The sequence below is a fragment of the Haliaeetus leucocephalus genome, unplaced genomic scaffold, assembly GCF_000737465.1.
Source record: "Haliaeetus leucocephalus isolate CR32 unplaced genomic scaffold, Haliaeetus_leucocephalus-4.0 Scaffold228, whole genome shotgun sequence".
Taxonomy (NCBI): domain Eukaryota; kingdom Metazoa; phylum Chordata; class Aves; order Accipitriformes; family Accipitridae; genus Haliaeetus; species Haliaeetus leucocephalus.
Genome location: NW_010972664.1, coordinates 21,387,308 through 21,405,631, shown reverse-complemented (window position 1 = coordinate 21,405,631; position 18,324 = coordinate 21,387,308). Strand labels below are relative to the sequence as shown.

At 56.4% G+C, this 18,324-nt stretch overlaps 1 protein-coding gene across 1 annotated transcript; it reads left to right on the top strand.

Annotated features, from left to right (window-relative positions):
• The first annotated feature begins 521 nt into the window (after positions 1-521).
• On the top strand, positions 522-14,995 carry GPR156 (G protein-coupled receptor 156). Its single transcript, XM_010567466.1, has 9 exons — positions 522-626; positions 3,099-3,235; positions 5,518-5,653; positions 6,367-6,477; positions 7,535-7,660; positions 8,128-8,223; positions 11,017-11,253; positions 13,078-13,236; positions 13,817-14,995. Exons 1-9 carry the CDS (start codon positions 522-524, stop codon positions 14,993-14,995), a joined length of 2,286 nt encoding a protein of 761 aa, XP_010565768.1.
• Positions 14,996-18,324: the final 3,329 nt, after the last annotated feature.

The following is an 18,324-nucleotide window of genomic DNA, read 5'->3' as shown; positions in this document are numbered from 1 at the left end:
TGGCCCTTTGCTAGAAGAAGGGGAACCAGGGAAACCAGCAGCAGCTCCCGGCGTGGGGAGGGGACCCGCAAAGATACACCCTGAAATTGCACCGTTGTGGGAAAACGGGCAAAACGAGGAAAGCCGCGGAGAACTCGGGATGGCGGGGTGCCGCGCTCCAGCTCGGACTGGCCGGGGGCTGCCGTGACCCCCGGCGCGTGTTGGTTTGCAGGGTGGCTGGCGGAGCAGGGCTCGGGATGCCGCCGTGCTCCGTGGGGACCCTCGCCCCGCGCTGACTCGCCTCGCTGCGGAGGAAACCCCCCCGCTCCGAGGGACGCCGGGAGGTGGGCGCTCCCCATCCTGGCTCTGGATGCGCACCGCGTCGATTCGGGTAAGCTCAGCCCTCGGGTTGCTGGACCCCTTCCCTACGCCCCGCTGACCGGGGTGGGAGATGCGGAAAGTCGGCTTCTGGCCGGAGAAAGCCGACCCTCATCCTTCCAGCAGGGGCGAAGGGACGGCTGGATGACGGCTGAGGATGTGCTATGGAGCCGGGATTCAACTGCTCTGAGCTCTGCGATGGCAGCTCCAGTTTTGGCAGCCAGGAGCAGCAGCGGCGGGCGCTGCAGGAGCTCTGCACGGTCACGGTGGTACGTATGGAGGCGGGGGAGCCCACCGGGGCGTGAGGTTTGCTCCGCAGAAGGGGATTTGGGGGTGGAGGGATGGAGAGAGAGGCACAGGGACGCATCCCGGTCCAGCCAGAGGCTGCGTGCTGTCACCTCCTGGGATGGTCTCCAAAACAAGCCCTGCCTAGATGACACCCAGCAGTTAGGCAGAAGGTGAGGAAGCAGCCGTGATGGCCAAGTTGTGTCAAGCAGCCCTGCGTCGGCCGGCGTGACGGCCGCTTCGGAGTCCTGGGATGGCCTCCTCTGCCCTTGACCTTCCCCATCCCCTGGAACTTCAAAGCGCTTTTCAAATATGAATAGAGCAGGAGTTAATTAAAAGTCATCGTCTGTAATAAATGGTACCTCTCCCCCCACCACTAAGCCAGGAGAAATGACACTGGGGTGCACTTAGTTGCGGTTGGCTTCGCTTGAGGCTGTTGGATGGACCAGCAAGGCTTGGCCTGCTCGGCTTTCCGCCACGTCCCGCACGACCATCAGCCTTTAATTAGAAGACCGTAAGCTGCTTGGCTCCTCTGGCTCTGGCAGCTGCCTTACAATTAATATTCCCCCTGCTAGGGCCAGGATTTACTCCGCTCAGCAGCAGACGAAGCGCTCCATCAACTTCAAGTAGCATCAACATCCAGGGAAACAGCGGTCAGGGCCGGGGGGGTGCGTGTCAGGAGGGGAAAGGTGGAGACCACAGGGGTGTTTCTGATCCCTGGGTGGTTGCTGGGAAGAGGGTGCAGTAACGCTTTCGGCAGCAGCCGGAGGTGGAAAGGTTCTGCTGGTGGATGCAGCTGGGAGTGAAGCGTGGGAGCCCCCGGGATGCTGAGTCTGCCCTATTCGCCTTAATGGCAAAAGCCAGGCGTTACCCTTGGGCTCGACCAGGCAGGACACAGAATTAGGATGGCGTTACAGGCTCGTACCATCCCCGAGCAGCCCCGTCAGCCCCTCTGAGCTCCAGGCAGGTGGGAAGACAGCCCCGACTCTTGCCAAGTGATGGGGTTTTTGCACGGCGAGTCGTGGCGTAAGGGGAGGAGGAGTGACCTGGCTGACCATCTCCACCGGCTGGTGTGGTCTTCATTTCCCAGAGAGTCAAAAGACCCCCCCCAGGGGATGGGGAGAGGGAAGAGGAGGTGGGGAGCAGTTTTCAGGAGGGAGATGAGCATCTCCCCAAGGATCCCTCTGCGCCGCTGCAAAGTGGGGCTGAGCTGCGCACGCAGCTGTATCCCAGCGTAAGGCAGCAGCATCGGCTCTCGCCTGGCTGTTTGTCCCAGCGACTGCCCTGCTTCTCTCCGCAGATTTATTTCTAGCAAGGGTGGAAGCAGAAAGAGCTTGAAGGAAGATGCGGGAGTTTGGGGCAGTGGCAGCTGTCCAGAAAATAGTCTTGTGCAGGTGAACTGGAATACCTGAGAAAGGACTTAGCACCAGAGAAGTTAGTGAGGAGGTGTGTGATCCCAGATCAGTCCCTGTCCTCCTCCTTCCCCTTAATGGGGATGCGTCAGCAGTTAAGTGAAAGTAATGCTTTTTTTAAAGGAAAAAAAAAAAAACGTCAGTAACATGCCCGCATAGTATGTGTGAACAAACCCCCACATGCGCACCCTGTTAAAAATGCTGGAGTATTTTATATCCGCAGCAGAAGTAGGTTTCTTCTTTCACGTAGGATCATTTTATCCATCCTATGTTAATAGGGAGCTAGAGAATATTTTTAAATGGAGATTTAAAACCATTAAGTCGCTTACGCGCAAGGAGAGAGGTGCCTCCATCACACCCGCTTTGGGAGTGTCCCTCAAAAGCCAGTTCTCAGCTGATGTCTACCCAGGACCAAGGTAGTTTCCAGCCAGCTGGGAGACGGGTGGAGCCCAGCTCGGTGTGTCACTGCGTACCGCGTCTGAAAAAAAAAAAACGCTGTCCCACTCCCTTTTCTCTGTTTTCTGCACCGACTGGCAGCTCCGCTGCTGGCTCCCAGTCACGTCAGCCGGCTGGCTGGTGATCGGCTGCCCGTAGGGGTAAGGGTGGGAGCTAAGGATGCCCTACCCAACCTTCCAAAGAAGCGTGCTCCAAACTGGGGTACCACGAGGTCTTTCTCCAGAGGTTTCTTTCCAGAGAAGGACGGTGGGGAACCGTCACCCATTTCCCTCTCTCCCACAACCGGGGCTGCTTGAGGTTTACGAGTCACTTGTACGGCTTCGCTACGTATTTGGCTAGTTGGCCGTAAGAAGAGGCCTCCTGGACTGTCTTCTGCCTCCTGTGCGCTCGGCAAGTGGCAGAGTACATGTCCTGGCTACGGACATCTCACTAGCTCTGCCTGTGGGTCTCGGTCTGGTGCTGGGGTGTCAGATGGGGTTTCTGGCTGAGCAGGAGCAGCCGTGGGAGTGATCATGCCAGAGTAGGGACCTCCTTCGCTGGGAACCCCGGCAATGTCTTCTTCGTCCTCACTCCTTTTGCCTCCCACAGACATCTTCTGACCGCAGTGGGAAGAGCTCCCCGTCCTTCTCTGCTGCTCTTCTGGGAGTTGTGTGGACCTTCCTGACCGGAGGAGTCCTGCTGGCGCTCTTCTTCCTTGTCTTCACCATTCGCTTCAGGAAAAACAGGTAAGGGCTTCCCTCTTCTGCCATGAGAATTCCCCCGAGCTGGAGCAGCGGGGTTGGGCTCCTTCAGGACCACGCTCCGAGCTGATGGCCAGCTAAGGGTCAGGAGGGTACGAGCCTGAAGAACCAGCACAGGGCAAGCGAGAGCAATGCCAGGGATATTGCGGCTTTCTCCATCACACCCAGTGTTGATCGCTGGTGGAGACAGTCCTGCTTGGTCTGCTCCCTTCCTCCCCAAGGCAGTTTGCTGTGGACAAGACAGAGCATGGATGCCCTCCAGCGTGGCACAGGCAGCAGTGCATGGCCTCATCCCGAAGGTGCTGTTCAATAAAACCATCGACAGGAGGGGGCAGAAAGAGAGCTGGTCTCCTGCTCCACTCCACAGTCTTGAGAGCATCACTTTGAGCAGCATAGCTCCATGAGCAAAGCCATCGTGCTCTCCACAGTGCGCACGTATCGTTCCTGCTGTTGGGCCACTCGTAGTTTGAAGATATTGCTAATCTTTTTTTGATCTTGGTGGTTGTCTGTATTGGTGGGGAACGTGATCTCCATTGGTGAGAGAAGCTGGTGGTGAAGCACAGGCTTTCCTTGGTGCCATTTGGTCTGCACAAAGGATTTTCAAAGTCCTGCTCCCCTGAATGCAGCATAAATCAAGCAGGAGGCTCAGCAATTCCTCATGGCTCAAACTGTCTCAGCCAGCTTTTAGCCTTCCTCAGCAACTCTGGACGTCTCACCTGCCTCCTTGCCACCTTCTCCTCAGCTTCATCGGTCCCTTGGTCTCTTCCCCCCCCAGAGATACCTCCCTCTCCCAAGCTTCACCTGGCAAACCCTTTGTGCTCCACGTGCCGTTGTTCTGGAGAGAGAGGTACCTCTGCGTGCTGCAGCCCAGGCTGCTGCCGTTTCAGCGCTCCGGTTGTGTTAAGGAACTTAATGTTTCTTATAACCTCCGTGCAGTCAGGAGGGTCCCGCTCGTACGGGTTTATATCGAGCCCCGTGCCTGCTGCCGGGCAGTAGCTGCATGACCTGCATCCCTGTCTCAAGCACTTGATTTACTGAAGCAGACTGGTGGAGTTCGGTGGCCACGTTAATTGATTACCAAATGATTTAGGCCCCTGAAGATACTCTCAGAGCAAGCCGTAATGAACGTGCGTTATTTATTTGCGCCGCAGCAAATAAATACCGGTCTGCCTGCTGAACCTGAGAGAGCAAAGGAGACCTTTTTCAGCGTGCAGCTGAGGGTGAGCTGATGAATATCTTTCCCCAGGGGCTGAGGCATGGCGAGGAAGGCAGGGAGGGAGAGAGCTAGGTTGAATCCCAGGCTCTGCGCCTGCGAGGCAGCAAGCCAGGAATGAGCTGGAGGGTAGAGAAATGGAATGACTTAGCGGCAGATCGAAGGGACGGAGCTACGTGGAGGGAATGGCAGGAGCTACAGCTTTCGCTCGATGGGCTTGCTGGAGAAGGGTGACAGGTCGGGAGAGATCGGTGGGTCGATTCTCCGCTCCCTGAATCCAGTTACAGGATTATGAGTGATGGGGTGAAATTTCAGAGGGGAAGCTGTAACCTGAACGTTGCTGGCAGCTTCCTGAAGTTGAGACTTGTGCTGAGGGTGGCGGTGTCTCCTCCAAGGAAGGAGCAGTGGGAAGAGCCTGTTCCTGGAGGCGTTTTGTAGCCGCTGTACCCAAAGCTCACTGCTGGGGACAGTCACCCCGGGCTGCGTTGGTGAGGTTTTCCACTTCTGCCTCTTCACAGCGGAGGAAGATGCTGGCCTTGAAGCTGGGGGGCTGAGCTGGGCGCTGGGCTGCGTGCCACCTCCGTGACCGTGGGGCATCGCTTCCCCTGGCTCTGGGCCGCCGCGGGGATGGCACCGCTATGCAGCTTTTGCTTTTGCCTGTGGCTTCCCACAGTTTTTGGCCGTAAAGGCGCTGGCTGAAGCTGCCTCGGGGATGCTTTTCTGTGCCGCAGATCCGTGCAGGGGGTAGAGGTGCCATGGGGCAAGCCTGGTACCCGGCCGTTTTGGGGAGAAGGGATCTTGCTGTCCCGCAAGAGCGTCGGGGTAGGGCAAAACAAATACTTTAAGGATAGTGAAGCGCTCTGGCAATACAGGGGAGAGGATGGGGTGTGCGCCAGGAGCTTTTGGAGGAGCTGTGAACAGCGGGGGCTGGGGGGGGACAGTATGTCAGCATCCCTTATGGCCATCAGCATCCCTGTAAGGGGACCTTGCCCCTGTGCTGCCAGGTCATGCCGCTCAGTAACTGTCACCGCCTTCCCTGCTTTGTTTCCTGGAGGATCGTGAAGATGTCCAGCCCCAATCTGAACATTGTGACCCTGCTGGGCAGTGGCTTGACTTACACTAGTGCTTACCTCTTTGGGATTCCGGAGCAGAGCCTGCTGTCCGGAGACTCGGTGGAAAAGCTTATTCAGGTGAGCGGGGGGGTTGTGTAAAACACAGCCGCACCTGGGGGGGTGCAAGAGAGGTCCCCAGAGGAGAGGGCAGCTGCCCCACAGGCGGGCAGGCTGCTGGGCTTGTAAAAGTGCAACGGGGAGAAGGGAGCCCGAAGGGAGATGGGCTTCTCCGCACAGCCACTGCCCGACGCGGCAGAGGGGCCGCGAGGTTGCAGGCGAGTTTTTTTGGCTGCGAAGCAGGTCTTCATCGAAACGCTGACCTGGGTGACGAACCCCCGTGTCCTGACGTGGGGCAGCTGCTCTGCCAGACCGGGGACTGGGCACGCACCCGGGTGGGAGAGTGGGACGTGGGGGAGAGCACGCCCTGCCGTCCTGCTTAGCCGCTGGGCCGAGGGTAATTAACGGAGGTGCCGGCAAGTGATTTATTGGTGCTGGGACCCTCCGTGCCCCTGCCGCTCACAAGCTGCCTGGCTTTCCCTGCCCGCTCCTCCGGCGAGACCCTCTTGAGATGGGGAGGAAAAGGCAGGCAGCAGGCATGCGTGCAGAAGAATATGTGCCTTTTAATTGATTTCACCCTGCGGTCAGCTTTCTAGAATCTAATATGTCCCTCCAGAAGACCACAGACACATGCCCACCCGTCTTTATTGTGTTCCTGGGTGGGAGGGTGCGGGGTGTCCCTGCGAGCCCCACGGTTGCCCCTTCAGCCCCCTCGCCGTTCCCCCCACCGGTAGGTTCGTCTCTGCCTGCTCTGCGTGGGAACCTCCTTGGTGTTTGGCCCCGTCCTGGGAAAAAGCTGGCGGCTCTACAAGGTGTTCACCCAGCGGGTGCCGGACAAGCGGGTGGTGAGTACGTAGCATCCCGGGGGTACGGGGAGCAAACTCCCCAAGGCAGGGGGGTAGGAACACCAGCAAGTTCCAAACCAGTGCAGGATAGCAGATAAAACCAGCACGTGATGGGGACGGGTGCCACAGTCACAGGTCTGGTTTCCCACCTCGCTGGGCACGGGCTCCTCATTTATTCCTGTGCAATGAGGCAGGAGCTTTTCCACTCTAGAGGCAAGCGGGTGCCCTGCCAGGCTGCCTGTTCCCCGGTGGAGTTTCAGCCCCATCGCCGAGTGAGGTCTTGTTCTCGTTTTACATCGGCCACGTGCCTTCATTATGCTACGCACCGGCATTTGCGTCCAGGTCGGGGCTGATTGTTTTTGTGGGATGAAAATAAACCGGGTATCCTCGAGGGCGTCTGATGTAGGGCCATCCCCAGATGCATCCGATCTCCTCTTGAAGGGAGGGAGGGAGCGCTGGGAACTTCTCTGCAGCACCGAAGGGAGGGGATACAGCAGCTGGGAGGGAAATGGGAGCCGCCTATATAAATTTGTGCATGTAACAGTGCACTCACAGCTTTCAGTGGCCACTTTCCAATGGCGAAATAAGTAGGTCTCAGATGAAAAGTGAGATGAGAGGGTTTGCAGGGGAACCAGGTACCAGCAAGGACTCCCATTCCTGAGGCACTGGGGTCTGTGTTAAACTTGCAAAATGATAATCCTACCAGCTTCTCCCCCCCCCCCCCTTTTTTTTTCTGCTTGTGATACGGGCGTAAGGGATGATACTCTTGTTTTGAAAGAGCTGTTTTCTGTCATAGCATTTACCAGCTAGCTACACCGTTGGGGAGGGTTTATACCTGGCCCCGAGCCTGATTAGGTCTCCAGGAGTTTGGGAGCTGGAGACAGAGATCCTGTGGCCGACTCAGATGTAAGTGAGCCGCCGGACTCTGCTCTGGGGGAATTATTAGGATGGATGTGTCCCGTGGCAGAAACAACCAAAAAGAGACCCAAGGGGATGGAGGTTATTGGTGTCTATTTGCCTCCCCACACGGTAATGCTTACTTTTTGCATGTTTGCAGATTATCAAAGACCTCCAGTTGCTGGCGATGGTGGCAGCGTTGGTGCTGGCGGACGCCGTGTTGCTCTTGACGTGGGTATTCTCTGATCCAGTCCAATGCTTCCGAAGCCTCAGCATCTCACTGCGGGTAAAGGGATGAGGAGGGGCAGTGGAGGGTTGCGCCGTGTCCTGTGGACAAAGTTGGTGGAGGGTCAGGCGTTTGGAGGTGCTGTTTGAAAAAAAAAAAAAGAGAGAGGAAAAACAAGCCAGAAAGCCTTCTGGGCGCTCTGGGTTGGGTTTATGTCTGGTCTATTACGGAGATGAAGGTCTGCTGCAAAATTTCCAGGTCTGTGCAGGCCACCTGGGTGACACAGGCGAGGTCCACGGCATCTGCAGCCGCTTTAGGAAAAGGTTTAACCAGCCCTGTTAGCAGCAGAGTGCCAAAACCTTCCTGGCTTTAACCCTCTGCCCCTGGCAGCACCAGCCTTTGGCCTTTCCTTTTAGGAATTTACAGAGGAGACCCGCTCAGATGCGTACGCCTGTCTGCCCATCGGTCTGTGCCTGCTCCCGGGTTGGGGCAGCAGCCTTCACTTCTGCCTTCCCCTTGCCTTCTAGGCGACAGAGAAAGGCATGACCTGCTCCGTCAGCCGGGTGCAGTCCTGCGGATCTCTCTATTCCGATCTGTGGCTCGTTCTCATTTTAGGGTTTAAGGTACGTAACCTCTTTATGGAGTCTTGCGTTGTATCTCGCCTCCTCCCAGTCTCACAGCCTGAACTGTTCGGCAGCGTTCATCGTTTCGCTGCCCTCCCAAGCTACATGCCTGTTGCAGATTCCGGCTACTCCTGTTCATCTTGAAAGCCCTCTCATCTCCAGTCCTTCCCATCTTGACGTTTTCCTGCATTCCCTTGCAAAAGCCCTGTTAGCCACTTTTTCCCTGCCTCACCATCTCTTTTACATACACCGTGCACATACTGTCTCTCCCGTTCTCTCCTTGCAACCCGCCATGCCTCTTCTATCTCCCCTTCTTAAAACTTGTGTCTTCCTCTTTTGTAAAGCACGCTTTTCCCACAAAGCCTCAGCTGAGCGTCCTCCGCAGTGATACACTCGCTGTGTGGCTCAGCCCCCGAGTCCTCTGACTCCAAATTAAGGAGGTGCTGATGACAAGTGCTTGGTGCCTACCTTCACAGGATCTGTATCAGCTTAATTATACCACTGAGGTACACTTTCACTGGTGTAGCTTTGCACGTGGCCATTCTTATTCCAGAAGAGTTAGTTATACTGATGTAACTATGTAGGTATAATTATCGCTGTAATTATCCGTGGTCTCATGTGTCTCTGGGTTGGCAGAGGCTGGACGCATTTCAGAAAGCTGATGTTGATGAAGCTTGTGAGATCACAGCCTTGCTTTGGGAATGGCTCCATCTCTGCGTGCAGTACGGGCAGTTCCTTTCTGACTCACTGTAATATAACACTCGTCTACCCAAAATCGTAGGAAAAAGAGCAGAAAGAGACCTCACGACATGGCCAAGTCCTTCTCCGCCCTACACTTCATTTTAAAGACGTTAGTCTAGCCTGTCCTTAAAAGTCCTTTGGTGCTAGGGATTGCAGGCGTTCCCTGGGCTTTCAGTGCTGTGTCTCACCTCTGATTTTGTCCGCAGTTTGTGTTAGGGTTTAGACAGGCAATGCTTTTGCCTACAGCTCCTACAAACTGCTTTTTGGAATAAAACATCCCCATTACCGGTCCCAGGTACTCTTTGTTAGTGTTGTGTTGAACCTGACCCTGATCCTATCTACCTACTGGGAGTCATGGAGTTATTTCTTTAGTGATTTCTCTGGAGTTAATCTGGATTTACACTAATGTGAGAGTAGGCTCTATCTCTGTGTGTACGTAGCACTTCTTAGCTTCCACAGCATTAATGTGCTCAGCCCTTTGTGAAGCCGTTCAGTGTATTATCCTGGTTTTACTGGCACAGAGCAATGAACAGAAATGACTTGCCGAGGACATGCCTGGAATTAGGAGCAAAGTCCTCTGCTCAAGGTTAAAACAAACAAACAAACCAACCAACAAACCACCAAACATCTTAGTCCTGTGCTTACTGAAAGTCCTAGTTTACTAGACAGCAGTGCTGTTGTGTGCGTCCCAGATAGACTATATGAATTTTAAATGGGATTTTGGTGCTGTGTTTTTTCTTGCTAAGGGATTAGGAGTTGGCTTGCCTTTGGGCCATGTATTTGGAGGTGCCCCGTGGTGAACATGGTTATGATCCAGTGCAGATCATGCAAAGTAGGGTCAGGCATCAGCCTAGTTCCCAGTGAGACAGGTCCCACTACTACAACCCCCCCCTTGAGAATTCAAGGTGCTCTGAAGTTGGGAATCTCACCAAAGACCGTGGACAAGAACCTCTCTTGCCTGTAAGAGTGTCCCTCCAGACCCTAACCCTGGCAGTGGCCGTTGTGGTCATCGAGCAGCCACAGCACGGAAAGGTCTACAGAACATCTGCACCACAGGTCACAAAGCAATTCTTGGTGCCCAAATAACAATTTACTGTCTCTTAGTAAAAGGCCGACAGTTGCACTTACTGGGCAGCACAGGAATAATGTAGGAGTCGTGTTCCCTGTATTCTGGGTCCTTGCAGGAGCAGGGGGTTTGTTAGATGGTATTTCCAAATAATCCTGAAGGCAGACCGTGCCCTGCGCTACAGAGGCGGGCAAAAAAAATACTCACTGTTTCCCACCAGCGTGCCCTGGGGAAGGAGGGATTCAGCCTGCCAGGTGGTTTAATCCTGAGCACACTGGAAAGATGCACACGTGGGGTGCTTGAGGGGCAGCGCGGTGAGGAAGCCTGCTCTGAAAGAACTGGTCTGCTCCGGGGGAGGGAGGGCTTCTGTGTACAGAACATTTCTCGAGCCCCTTTCACTGCTGCTCGAGTCGGGCGAGAAACGGCGAAGGGAAGGGAGAAGAATCGCACCCAGTAGTTTTCTGGATTTCTGTTTAAAGAGGCACCAAGGACATCCCCTTCCCTCCAGCCCAAACCTCTGCTGCTTCTGCTTCGCTTTTTCCTTCTGAATGTCCTTCTGAATCTCCTTCCGAGGTACATCGTTGCTCCTCGATGGCACCACCACTGCATCCCCGCAGGGACCTCCATCTCTTTTCTGTCCGTCTCTGGTGCTCCCGCTCCAGGCTGCCCAAGGGGAGGTTTTTCGCCTCTCCCAGCCGTGCCTCGCTCCGTGGCATCGCCTGCCGACCCGGCCGGGACCCCCAGAGCCCACCAGTGCCCTTTGCTCCTGCTCTCCCTCCCCAGCCCCACTTCTGCCCTGCAGCAGTGTGCCGGGTGTTTGCCGCAGCGTCGCCGGCGCACGCTGAAGGTCTGCATTATAGATCAAAGAGCATTAATTAGGATTGCGCTGAGTGTATCTGAGCTCACCGGGCTCGGTAAGAGGTGGGGGTTGACACCATCAGGCTGTAATTTTCCACACTCTGGAAGCCTCTTTTTTCTGCTTCCAGAGTATCCTTCTGCTGTATGGGACCTACTTGGCCGGTCTGACGGACAACGTCAGCTCCCCGCCAGTCAACCAGTCCTTGACGCTCATCGTCGGGGTCAACCTCGTTTTCCTGGCTGCTGGCACCATCTGCTTAGTTCACCGTTTCTTCCGCGCTTGGCACAACCTGCTGTTTGGTTTTACCTCCGGAGGCATCTTCGTGTGTACAACCACGATCAACTGCTTCATCTTTGTCCCACAGGTACGCTGCCACCTCTGGCCTGGAAACGAGCACGTTTTCAGGGTTTTAACAACAGCAGCCGCGTGGGTCAAAGCACTTCTTTTCCTGCTTCTTTCCCCAAACGTTCGGGCTCACCTGCACAGCTCATCCCCCAAGCCCCCGGTGGCTCTCCTTCCCCAAGCGAGTCCCCCGAGTCTCCAAGGAGTGCAGAACTGCTGCTCCGAAACCCTCCTGCGAGAGCATGCCACGGGTGACAGCCACACGGAGGGCACCCAGGGAGGCTGCTGCCTTCCTCCTCCTCCTCCTCCTCCTCCTCCTCCTCCATGTGGGCGGTGGGATCGGTCCTTCACACAGTTGTCCTCTCCTCATATCCCACGTGCTTGCTCCTGCCGAGGGTTCCTGCCCGCGGCAGGGATGGAGCCAGGCTCTGGCCATTGAGATGGACTCGCCCAGGCTCAGAAGCTTCTTGGAGAAGAAAGCTGGGCTTTGCCGCAAGCGAGGAGGAGGAGGAGGACGCGGAGGTGTTTGAAGGAAGCCTTTTGTGATGAGGCTCGGCTCTTCTGCTTCCCGCGTCCTCCGGGAGCAGCCCGGTATGCCTGGCCACGACGTTAGTGGGGAAAAATGCTCCCATTGTTACAGGGAGAGGAAACAGTTGTTTACTCGGTTTAATGTTTGGAGGGATGTTTGGGCTCAAGGAAATGAGGTGAAAAAGGGAGGAAGAGGTGAAGCTGAAGAAAGAGCACATCTGTGCAAGAGAGGGCTCGGGGGATCTCACCAGTGTGTAAAAATACTGATGGGGGTGGAGTAGGGAAGGGGAAGCCAGGCTCTTCTTGGTGGTGTCCACTGACAGGACAGGGGACAATGGGCACAAACTGAAACACAGGAAACTTTATTTAAACATCAGAAAACGGGTTTTTTGGGGGGTTTTTTTGGTGTTTTTTTTCTGTTGTTTTTTTTTTTTCTGTGAAAGCTGTAAAGGCCTGGAGCAGGTTGTCCAGAGAGGTGGTGGAGTCTCCATCCTTGGAGATACTCAAGACCCAGCTGGACACGGTCCTGGGCAGCCTGGTCCAGCTGCCCTTGCTTGAGCAGGAGGATTTCCAGAGATCCCCTCCTACCTCAGCAGGTGCCGTGTCACTGCAGAGTCCCAACCCACTAGATGAGCAGCCCTTGGGAGCAGGATCCAAACCTCCTCTGACAAGCACTGAGCCTGCTGGCGATGCTCTGCCAAGCACGAGGTCTGGCGGAGCGAGGGCGGAGGAGCTGATGAGCTGTACTTGCACTCTGCCTGTACCGTTTTTCTGCCGTAGCCTGGGGGCCTCGAACATTTTATTTAACTTGGATCTTTTAATTCATCAACTTGTTTTTCCTAACGGGCTCGCTCTTTGATTGCTCATCCGAGATCGATAAGCAGCCGGAGCTGGGCTGCGCAAGGCTTCTACGCAGACAGTAGGCGAGAAATGGATACTAAGCGTTGCTGGTTTTCAGCTTGTCACCGGTGATTCGGGGATAAGGAGGCGTGCGTGACACCGTCTTTGTCTGTCACAGAGTCGGGGGGGGGGGGGAGAAGGAGAAGGGGGCTTTTACAGCGCGCTTAGAGGTTGCGGCACAGGCAGGCACCGACCCTCTCTGCGTTAAAGGCTGGAGCCAGGGACAGGGTAGGGCTCGGGTGGGTGGGAGGCTCCGAGTGACACCGCGGCCCCTCGCCCAGCCGTCTCTGCTCCTCCGTCACACCCTGCCTTTGTCCGCCCTTCTCCGTCCCTCGTCCCTTTGTCTCCTTCGCGCGCGAGCCGCGCCTGCCTCCCGCCGCATCGGCAGGCTCCGATAACTCCCTCTTCTGCTCCCCAGCTCAAGCAGTGGAAAGCCTTTGAAGAAGAAAGCCAAACCGTGAGCCACATGGCGAAGTATTTCACCAGCCCGAGCAAGAGCTGCCGCTCGGTGTACAGCGAGGAGCAGCTCTACCAGCTGATAGGGGAGAAAAACTCCATGAAGCGGCTGCTCACCGAGGTACGGGGCTCTGCCGGCCCCCCTCGGCCGCACCGGCTTCTCCCCTTCCCTTTTGTGGGCTGAAGGCTTTGCAGGGTGGGAAACCCTTCCCGACGCCCCGGTGCTCCCCGTTCCAGCCCCTTCCCTCCGGAGGGGAGAACCCGCTTTGTTTTGTCACATCGCTCTGCACCCCAAAGCGCCAAAATTTAGGAGTAATCTGGAGGGTTTCTAAAAAACATGTAGGGAGAAGAGCAGGAGAGCCTGGTTCCCACAGCCTGGTCAAACATGATTAATTCAGAGGGGAGATGCTCCATCTCAGGAAAGCCGCCAGCTTGCACTGCGTGGGTGGGAGCACCCCTGTTTGAAGAGCTGCCTGCCACGGTGTCCCCCCCTTCCTGCACCCACATCTGGGGGGCTCCAGGGGGGGACGTGGTCACACACACTGCAGCCCTGTTGCGGTGCTGCCTCAGAGCACCTCTCCACGTGGAGAGGTGTGGAGGGGGGCGATACGTTTTTTTTTGGCAGTGCCTGCTTCCAAACCGGCGGCGTTTTCGTACCCTCCGCCTGCCCCACGCTTGACGGGTGTGTTTGTTTGACGCAGAAAAACGCCGTGATCGAAAGCCTGCAGGAGCAAGTGAGCAGTGCCAAGGAGAAGCTGATGAGGCTGATGTCTGCAGAGAGCGGCTGCGACCCCCTCGCGCCGCCGCCAGCTCCCCGCACCTGGAGCTCAGGACGGCGCGGGGATGGACCGGGGGACCGCTGTCCCCCGGATCCGGAGCGGGATGGGTTGCAGCCTCCCTGCTTGCCGGATACACCGCGTCTTCGCAGCGATGCTCGGGACCTCCAGAACAACGCCAGCCGCGAGCCCGTTTGCTCTCAGGTGCTGGTTTTTGAGACGGGGGACGGCATCGAACGTGGCCTGAAAGATGTCCAGGAGTGCGGGACACCCGCGGGGCAGGGGCAGCCTCCGGAGCAGCTGCCGGGCCAGGACATCTCATCTGGCGTGGCCTGGGAGACGTCCCCCAAAGTCAGCTACGTCAGCAGCGAGAAGCTGCGGGAAATCTTGCAAGAGCTGAGCCTGGATGGCAAAGCCTATAGCCCGGCTTTACCTGGGGGATCCCCGCTTGGCAGCCCCCCAGGTGAGCAGGGAGGAACGTGGGGGGGCCGGGAAGGCTACCTGGGCATCCGCACGCCCCTCAGCCCCTACCTGGCAAGGCGGCGGCGGCGGATCCCGCTGCCCGCTGCTTCCACCCGCTTCCACGGACACGTCTCCCCTCGTGCCGGCCGCGGGGTGAAGGAGGCAGGCGGCTGGGGCGGTGGGGAATCGCCACGGATCTCCCTGGGGAGGGAAGGGGAGATGGCTGGCGGAGGGCTCCTTCACCCGCCAGCACCGTCCCCTCTAGCCGTCCCTGGGGAGCTCTGCCTCCAGCCGGAGGGATGGCCAGGATGGCCAGAATCTCGGGATGCTTCACCGTGCATCCCGCGGGAACAGCGGCGGCGGTGGCGGGGCCCCCCGGGGGGCCCCGCCGAGCCCTCCCTGCGCTCGCTGTACTATTACCCGGACTCGGACTCCAGCAGCAGCAGCTCTGAGGAGATGTTTCACGGCTGCCACCGGCCCTGCTGCGAGGTCTGCTTCCAGAGCCCACGCGGCTCCCTGGGAAGCAGCAGCACAGACACGGACACAGAGCCCAGCGGTCGCGCGGGCCCCCGGACAGAGCAGCACGGCGGGCCCCAGCCCGTGGTGAATTTCAAAGAAGATCTGAAACCCACCTTTGTGTGACTGGGAGCACCCCTGCCCCAAAGGCAAGTGCCCTCCTGCCCTCCGCCCCGAAACGCTGGGTGTTTTCAGCGACGCTAAAGCCACGCGTCCCTCCGAGGGATGCGTCTTGTTCTGGCATCTGGGGGGGTCGGGAATAAACCTTGCCCCGCTCCGGGTTGCGATGGCAGCCCCAGCGGTGACCGCAGACCGCGTTTGGCTGCGAGGTGGTTGGCAGCACTCGGGGAGGTGGCCGTGGTTTTGTCCCGGCTGCTCCGGGCAGCCGCCTGCCATCCCACAGATAACCGGCACGTCTGTCCGTCCCGGTGCCGGCAGCGGAAAGACTGGGGCTGGGTGGCCTGCGAGAGCCCAAACTTCATCATCTCAGAGGGTTTTCCCTGCAAGAGCTGGTTGATTCGCACCGGCACGCCGCGTCTCAGAAACACGCGTGGCTTCTCGCACGCAGCAGATGGACGGACAGACAGACGGACAGAGGACTCCTTCTCCGAGGCTGCCGATGCAAGAGCCTCCCACCGGCATCGCACCCGGCTGGAGATGGGACTCCAGAAGCAGTTGCGGTTGCTCGCCTGGGGTGTGCTGCTCCCTGGCAAAGCGAGGACCTCGGAGTGGGGCACGTGCAGGAGACTTTTGGGGTGGTTTGGGGGTTTTTTTGGTAGCATCTGAACGAGAAAATGGAGTCCAAAGGTGATGCCCCTGGAGGTGTCTTTGCGTTTTGTGTAGTTCAGTTGCACGGTCGTAGGTGAGGCTCAGGTCAGAGCTGAAGGGAAAGACAAGCTAGCAATCGTAAAAGAGGATCTGAAAAGGTTTTCTTTTCTTTTTTTGCCTTGTTTTTCTGGGGCTGGGGCCCTTCTGTATGTCTTTGTATGGATGATGTAGTCTGGAATGAGGTTTGTTTAAATTCATATGGTCTGTTTAATTTTTATCTTAGCAATATCAAGAACAGTAAATCCGGTGTGCCTGCTTTTTGGAGGATATTTATGAAGGCATTTCAGCATATCATTTCCTCCACCCAAGTTCAGGATGCTGAGACCTGAGGCCCAGTGCATAAAAAACCCTCTGGAGAAAGGCTTTGTTAAAAGGGCAGGTGACAGAGGAATCCCAAACCCGGTTTTGAACAATGCACGTTAGCCCTGCCCTCTCCGTTATCCTTTACGATGGTGAAATCTCTCACTGCTGTGTCCCATCACCGATATCACCTTTTTTTCCCCCATTGCCCCTGTGGTTTTCCAAGCTTGCTGAATTTCTAGGTCAAATCACCAAAACCAATAATCTTATGGGGAACAATATTCCCATAGCCCCTCTTCGCTTCTAAAATGGAAACACCCCAGAGGGTAATCCCAATTTTTTTTTTTTTTGTCACCTTTTGCTAACAGAAACCAGTTTCCTTCATGTTTTTCTTTCTTTCGCAGCTGTCTGAGCGCTTACACCTCTGGCCTGGGTGAAGTGCGTTGACTGGGGGTCCCCTTCCTCTGCGGGCCAAATCCGCAGCGGGGGCTGGAGACAGAGAAGCCCAGACAAGGGTGCGAGTGTGGGAAGTCTCCTGCGGTCCCAGCAGAGGGGAAGGCTGCCAGCGCAGCCCTCGCTGGTGTGGAGGGATGCTGGAACAAGCCAGAGGTGGGTAGGATCAGGGCAGAAGGCGCGGGGGTTAGAACTACATGCTGCGACGTGCCCCTCCGCACCGCTTTCTCGGGCACCCCCAAAAAGCAGGTTTTTTTATCATCGGAATCCACCCTGTGCCACACCAAAGCCGCAGGGAGCTTGTGTAGAGCCAGAAAGTGCCGTACCAGGGGAGCGGGAGCACCCTGCGAGCATGCAGCGGCCGGTGTTTTATTTATAACCATCATTTTATTCGACAGGCTGGAGCGTGTCCGGCTTCGCGGTGCCTGGGGAGGTGGGGGGGTCCTCTAGTGGGGGGCTTGGGTGGCTTTTTCCCCATCGCCTTCCCACCCTGGGGCCAGGGAAAAGGCACCTGCAGTTTTGCAGCTCTCGCAGCAGGGGCTGCTGCTGCCACGTCGGGTGCAGTAGCAAATCTCAGGTGTCCCACGCCACGCATCCCACGGCATCCCCACGCTGGGACGACTGGTGGGACAGGGAGGTGGCTGGAACGCTCTAGGGACCCTGTTAAATATGGGGCAAAGCCACTTTTCCAAACTGGGGCTGACTTCTCCCCACCTCCAAGCATGTTTAGAGTAGCATTTTGTTCTGGGGCTAGGAAATACTGCAGCATGGTCATAGGAAATGATCAACCGTGCAGCCACCTGGAAGCAGCTGATATAAAAATTAACTTAACATCCACTAGCAAATGCAGAAAAACCCTCCAGAGGACTTTGAACCTATGGTTTGTTTGGAAAGTCATCACTGGAATTTGGGGCAGTTGCTTTACTGTCTGGTGACCAGCAGCCACCAGCTGAAAACTGGATGTGGATGTACCTACTAAGGCGGCCAATGGCATCCTGGCTTGTATCAGAAACAGTGTGGCCAGCAGGACTAGGGATGTGATTTTCCCCCTATACTCAGCACTGGGGAGGCCACACCTCGAATACCGTGTTCAGTTTTGGGCCCCTCGCTAGAAGAAAGACATTGAGGCGCTGGAGCACATCCAAAGAGCAACGAAGCTGGTGAAGGGTCTAGAGCTCAAGTCTTATAAGGAGCGGCTGAGGGAACTGGGGTTGTTCAGCCTGGAAAAAAGGAGGCTGAGGGGAGACCTTATTGCTCTCTACAACTACCTGAAAGGAGGTTGTAGTGAGGTTGGTGTCAGTCTCTTTTCCCAAGGAACAAGCAATAGGACAAGAGGAAACGGCCTCAAGTTGCACCAGGGGAGGTTTAGATTGGGTATTAAGAAAAACTTATTCACCGAAAGGGTTGTCAAGCACTGGAACAGGCTTATGGGAAGTAGTTGAGTCACCATCCCTGGAGGTATTTAAAAGATGTGTAGACGTGGCACTTAGGGACATGGTTTAGTGGTGGACTTGGCAGTGTTAGGTTAACAGTTGGACTCGATGATCTTAAAGGTCTTTTCCAACCTAAATGGTTCTATGATTCTACTTTCTACATGTGCGCAGAAGGCTGATGCAGTTCGTGCATGTATGTGCACACACAAAACCTCACTGGTGCTTTTGATGACTCCCAACTCTGGCCTCCCCCTGTATCTAGCAAGGAATATGCATTTGATTCCGGGGGGAAGAGTCAAAGCACCGTGTGATGGATCGGGCTGCCTGCACGTGAGAAGAAAGGACAGAGTGAGACGGTGAGCTGCCTTTCATTGCCATCGGTATTTCGGGATCTTTGCATCGGGCATCGCACGGGTACGCAGAGGAGCCTTCATGCTGCTT